At 44.0% G+C, this 6,597-nt stretch overlaps 1 protein-coding gene across 1 annotated transcript; it reads left to right on the plus strand.

Moving 5' to 3' along the window:
- The first annotated feature begins 1,744 nt into the window (after positions 1 to 1,744).
- Positions 1,745 to 5,920, plus strand: LOC148788133 (uncharacterized). Its single transcript, XM_088880367.1, has one exon. It carries the CDS (start codon positions 1,745 to 1,747, stop codon positions 5,918 to 5,920), a length of 4,176 nt encoding a protein of 1,391 aa, XP_088736493.1.
- The last annotated feature ends 677 nt before the right edge of the window (positions 5,921 to 6,597 follow it).

Genomic DNA, 6,597 nt, shown 5'->3' on the forward strand with positions numbered 1-6,597 from the left:
CTCTCTCTCTCTTGTATATGCTTAATGTTTGTGTGGACAGATACTTATAGCATTTCTGTCGGACTTGTTTGCTTGGACATTACTGTGGGACATAGCCCTGTCCACTTCAGTTTCTGAATAGATAATGTTAAGGTCATTTTTGAGTGTCGAAATTGAGGATGGAAGGAGACAAATAAGAATCTGCTGGTGGAGTTGAAATCGATGATGATGATGCTTTTTATCTATGTTCAACACGAAAATTCTAATTTAAATTGAATTTGATCGAATTTAAACTAATTGTATGTAAATGCAATACATTTACGGTGTGATTAGTATATATTTAAAAAAATGATCAATTATATAATATGTGTGATACACCTACTTTATAATTGATTTGATTCGACAAAATCTAATATGCCTAAAAATTCTCCACCTCCAACATGCATGGTGTTTTTCTAGAGCATGGATTCCCATATATATGTTAACGAATGGACTGATATATGCTGTCCTTTCCTAGGAGAACTCATTTGGCGCTTTCTAAGTCACATTCGAAGTCGTTTTTAGTTTGTGTTATTTGCGTCCACTGCATGCATTGTTTTTGTTGTTGTCAATCACTGCAACAAGAAGAAAAGATTATCCACAAAAAAGACTATGCGACAATTTTCATATTACTATTAATGTATTAAGTGTTTGGGTACAAAATTTGATTAAATATTATATTCAGTTTCAGGGACAGCAGATTCAGTTGAAATGATCCTAATACAATCGATTTTGAGCTGAATATTAGATTATTTTTCTTTCGAACAATATAAATTTTGTATCTTGGCATATATTTCTTTTTGTAATTGTGCATGCATTTAGAGTCTCGCTAAAATGGATGTTGGACAATGATCAAATTTTTTAGAGATGATTACGTTTACGCTCTTTCATTTATTGTCTTTTTATACAAATCATTCCCGCATTTTGAAAAATTACAGAAACCACTCTTAGTAGCTGAAATCCAAAAATACCTCTGTTGACTTGGTCAAATTTTTTTAGTATGACTTTTCAAAAACAAAAATACCATTGAGGGTGTTTTTGAAATTACCAAAAGATAGAGGGGATATCAAAGTAATGTGTATGAGGATGAGTAACATGATCTCACAGAATTTTTTATTATTTATGGTACTTTTTTAATTCAAATTTAAATTATTCTATTAACTTTTTTTAATTAAATCCTGATCGGGGAAGATTACGCGCCCACGTGAAAAGGGGTAAACACAAGAGAAATTTATGGATGCTGCGATCATGGGATTACCCAATTAAGCTACAAATTAGAGTGCATAAATAAGGCAAGAAAGCCATATATCCGCACTTACTCCATTCTACCTGGGGAGGAGATCATACTTAAAGGAGCAAAGAGGCTCCTAGCCGGGTAATGTTCACTTTATACTCTTGAGAACTAAATTACTCATATCCTTTCCAGGCTAGAAAAAGTACTGACTTGAGCGTCGGAGAGCCTTCGTCGGGAAACCTCCCGACTGGCTTAACCCGTTTTCTGTGTTCTCAGGGATTGTTTCGAAGCTCGAATCGGGATAGAAGTCACTTATCGCGACCTGACCTCGAAGAGAAGTCTTCTGACAATTCATTTGGCGCCGTCTGTGGGAACGAAATGGTTTTGGAGAACATGGAAGGCGAATCAGGCAGAAATATCCTGGGATTGGATACAACGATGGGGACTACAGATCCCATCATTCAGCTGACGAAGATGGAGCTACAGTAATTGATGGAAGAGGCCGGAAGGAAAGCTATCGTGGCATACGAACGAAGGACCACCACCCCCGTTGAAAGAGGTGGTCCACGGAGGAAACTATTCGAGGAAAGAGAACCGGAAAAGACACTGGGAACGTGCAGAAAGGATCAGAACAAACGCCTACCCTCGGAGGTGGGTTCTAGTAGTCGAGAGAAGAGCCAAGTTAGGGGACCTGCGATATCGCGTGCAGAGGTCGAAAGTGTATCGAAGCAAATCGTCAAACTGGGGAGACAAATTGACGAACTAAAAAAAAGGGGAGAGATCGTGTCTCAACATAGAAACTCGCCATTCTGCAACCAGATTTTAATAGAGACCGTACCACCAAACTTCAGGATGCCAGACCTCACCAAATATGATGGAACAAAAGATCCATTAGAACATTTAGCTGCATTTGATATGGTGATGAACCTTTACGGACAACCAGGCCCAATTAATGCTAAATTATTTGTTACCACTCTGACAGGTAAAGCCCAGGAATGGTTCGTCACTCTACCACCGGGGAGCATCGAGTCACACGAGCAGCTCACGCAGAAATTTGCTTTCCACTTTGCCAGCAAATGGAAGCAGAAAAGATCTGCTACCCACCTATTCACCATCAGACAACAAGACAATGAAGCACTGAAAAGTTTCATGGGACGTTTCAACAATGGGACGCTAGAAGTACCTGATTTGAGAATCGACATGATGGTAAGCATCCTGATCCATGGGCTGAAGAAGGGAGCATTTGCATCTGCGTTAGCGCGCGACCCCCCGGCGGACATCGAGCAACTTATGAACATGGCCCAGAAGTACATAGACGAAGAAGAAATGAATGCCTTGAAGGATGGCGAATGGAGATCCGACGAAGGAAGAGGTCGCAGGATTTATGATAAGGAGGAGCGACGATCGAGGCACGAACGGAACAGAGAACAATACCAGCGTAAATATCAGAAATATACCCCCCTCAACACGACGAGGGCGAAGGCACTGCTTATGCTAGAAAGGAAAGACGTGCTCAGATGGCCGAAACCCACAAGGGCAACCCCAGCTAGAAAAAATTCACACAAGTATTGCAGATTCCACAGGGAGCGAGGCCATGATACTGACGAATGTTACCAACTCAAAGACGAAATAGAGCGTCTCATTCGCCAGGGATACTTCAAGGACCTGATAGCAAGAAATTATCAGGATGGAAATCGCAAAAGCAGATCGCGGAGCCGAGAAAGGCGAACAGGAAACGGCGTAGGCGCAGGACATAATGCTCGCGAGAACGCCCCTGTAAAAGGGGTTATCCACTCAATAGCAGGACCTGACGAAGGATACTCAAAGCGAGCAAGGAAGAAGATCGAGCGAAGGATGGCTGTGGTCACCGATCGGCAGATCATGAATGTATCACCAGAAGTAGACATTACCTTCGGGGCCCAAGACTTAAAAGAAAAGGTGGGAGACGATAACGACCCAATGGTAATCAAAATGGACATCGCCAACTTCACAGTCCATAAAGTCCTGGTAGACAATGGGAGCTCAGCAGATATTATCCTCCAAGGAGTGTTGACCAAAATGGGCTTAGGTGATACCAGACTAGGCCCCGTGAGATCACCGCTGGTCAGCTTTGGAGGAGGAGAAGTGGATTCGTTGGGAACAATCGAGTTACCCGTTTCCATTGGTGACGAACCGCGGAGGAGAACACTAATGGTAAAATTTCTTGTGGTTGAAACTCCTTTCGCTTATAATGTTATTTTGGGTAGACCGGGTTTAAACAGTTTCAGGGCCATCGTATCTACTTACCACCTGAGGATGAAGTTTCCCACCCCTGCCGGAATAGGAGAGGTCGCCTGCGACCAGAAGGAAGCTCGACGATGCTATAATCTTTCCGTGAAGAAAGAGACGGTGGAAAGGAAAAGGAAATTTGAAGAATCACTGGTGAACAAAAACGAGGAGAGAATAACACCAATCGATGAACACAAAGAGATCGAGCTGGTGCCAGGGGATGCGACGAAAACTACAAAAATAGGTTCAAAATTGGAAAGAGGACTCGAAACAATGATGATTACCTTTTTGCGCAGCAACCTTGACATGTTCGCATGGAGCCCGTCAGATTTCAAAGGAATCAACCCAGAAATCATCGTGCATCGGCTGAACACAAATCCCAGTGTCCGACCGGTCCGGCAGAAGAAGAGAGCATTTGGGATCGAAAAGAACCGTATCATTCAAGCAGAGGTAGATAAACTACTGGGAGCAGGGTACATATCTGAAGTTCATTATACGGAGTGGTTATCAAATGTAGTAGTGGTACCAAAGGCCTCTGGGAAATGGAGGATGTGCACCGACTTCACGGACTTGAATAAGGCATGCCCAAAAGACCCATACCCGTTGCCCAGGATAGACCAATTGGTTGACGCAACGGCAGGATTTGAATTGTTTTCAATGATGGACGCGTATCAGGGCTACCACCAAATCCGTATGGCAAAAGAGGATCGCATCAAAACGTCGTTCGTAACTGAGCAAGGTATATTTTGTTATAACGTGATGCCGTTTGGTCTCAAAAATGCAGGTGCGACATACCAAAGGCTCGTGAATAAAATGTTTGAGAAACAAATCGGGTCAACGATGGAGGTCTACGTCGACGACATGATGGTCAAAAGTCAGCGATCGGAAATGCACATGCGCGACCTCGGGGAAGCTTTTACTATAATGAGGACGTATGGAATGAAGCTCAACCCCACAAAGTGCACTTTTGGAGTTGGAGGAGGGAAGTTCTTAGGCTATATGGTGAGTAGTCGAGGAATCGAAGCGAACCCTGAGAAGATCGCAGCAATCCTCGGGTTAAAGTCGCCATGCTCTGTGAAAGACGTCCAAAAGTTAACTGGTAAGATCGCATCCCTCAGTAGATTTATTTCTAAATCCGCGGATAGAAATTTACCTTTCTTTAAAGTATTGAGAAAACCAAAAAACTTCGAATGGACGGATGAATGCGAACAAGCGTTCAACCAACTCAAGGATTACTTAAGAAAACCACCACTGTTGGTGAATCCTCGAATGGAGGATACATTGTTTTTATATCTGGCTGTATCTGAGCACGCAGTTAGTTCGGCCCTGGTAAGGGAAGAGAACAAGATCCAAAATCCGGTCTACTACGTCAGCAAGATGTTGCAAGGGGCCGAACTAAGGTACAGCATGATCGAAAAGTTGGTCCTCGCGTTAGTTGTTACAGCACGAAGATTGAGACCATATTTCCAGTCGCACAAAATCGTAGTATTGACGAACCAACCACTCAAGAACATTCTATCTCGACCAGAGGTTTCTGGTCGCTTGGTGAAATGGGCGATAGAGTTGGGGGAACACGACATTGATTACCAGGCTAGGACTTCTGAAAAAGGCCAGATCCTGGTAGATTTTGTGATCGAAATGTCAAACGAGAACGCACCGAAGAATGAATTATGGATGCTACATGTGGATGGGTCGTCGAACGCCAGTAATGGTGGTGCCGGAATTCTGATACAAGGACCCAAGGGGATAGAGATACAGGTAGCTGCGAGACTGTCGTTCCAAGCAACTAACAACGAGGCGGAGTATGAAGCATTGATCCTGGGGTTAGAACTAGCCCACGAGGCGGGAGCGAGAAACCTAGAAGTATACACGGACTCCCAATTGGTGGCCATGCAGGTCGAAGGGCGTTATGAGGCTAAAGAACGAACCATGGCCTTGTACCTCCAGAAAGCTAAATCGTGGATGGAACGATTTGAGAAATGTACTGTCCAGCAGATACCGAGAGACGAAAATGACAGAGCGGACTCCCTATCAAAATTTGGAGCGTTATTGTCCGGTGTAAAAAGTCGTAGCATCACAATAATGATGAAGGAGAAACCGGCCATCGTCGAGACGTTAGACATAAAGACCGTAGAACAACCCTGTACGTGGAAAGATGAACTGATGGTATTTCTTAGCAAAGGAATTTTGCCGGAGAACCCGGTGCGTGCGAGGAATATAAAGCTGAAAGCAGCAAGGTTCACTATGATCGAGTCAGAGCTCTACAAAAGAACGCACGAGGGACCACTTCTCAAATGTTTAAACCATGAGCAGGCAGAATATGTCTTGAGAGAAATTCACGAAGGCAGTTGCGGAAACCATTCTGGAGCAAGGTCGCTGGCATTGAAGGTCACCAGGTAGGGATACTTCTGGCCGACCTTGATGAAGGATGCGAAGTCACTAGTGCAGAAATGTGAGAGCTGCCAAAAGTTTTCTTCCCGTATACATGTCCCTGCCACGCCCTTAGAACCAGTGCAGATTACATGTCCATTCGACCAGTGGGGAATCGATATATTAGGGCCCCTACCTCCCGCAAAGGCACAGAAAAAATTCATAATACTCGCGGTCGAGTATTTCTCGAAATGGGTTGAAGCCGAGGCAGTGGCTAGGATATCAGAGAAAGAGATGATTAACTTCATTTGGAAAAACATTATCTGTCGGTTTGGAATTCCTAGGATACTCATCTCGGATAACGGCACACAGTTTCAGGGTAAGGAAATCACGAATTGGTTGAAAGAGTTAAAAATCCAGCAGAATTTCACTTCGGTCGGTCATCCTCAGTCTAACGGGCAAACGGAGGTGACTAACAGAACTGTCATGCAATATTTGAAAACCAGGATCAAGTCAAAAGGATCATGGGACGAAGAACTTCAGGTGTCCTATGGGCGTACAGGACGACCCCGAGGTCGTCTACAGGTGAGACCCCTTTTTGCCTGGTTTACGGTTCTGAAGCTATTATTCCTGCAGAAATCGGCGAGGAGACTCAAAGGATCGCGCAATACGACCCGGGAGAGAACGACCAGGCGAGGGTTTTCGAC

This window comes from Sesamum indicum, linkage group LG5 (assembly GCF_026168435.1).
Source record: "Sesamum indicum cultivar Baizhima isolate 11 linkage group LG5, ASM2616843v1, whole genome shotgun sequence".
In the NCBI taxonomy this organism is placed as follows: domain Eukaryota; kingdom Viridiplantae; phylum Streptophyta; class Magnoliopsida; order Lamiales; family Pedaliaceae; genus Sesamum; species Sesamum indicum.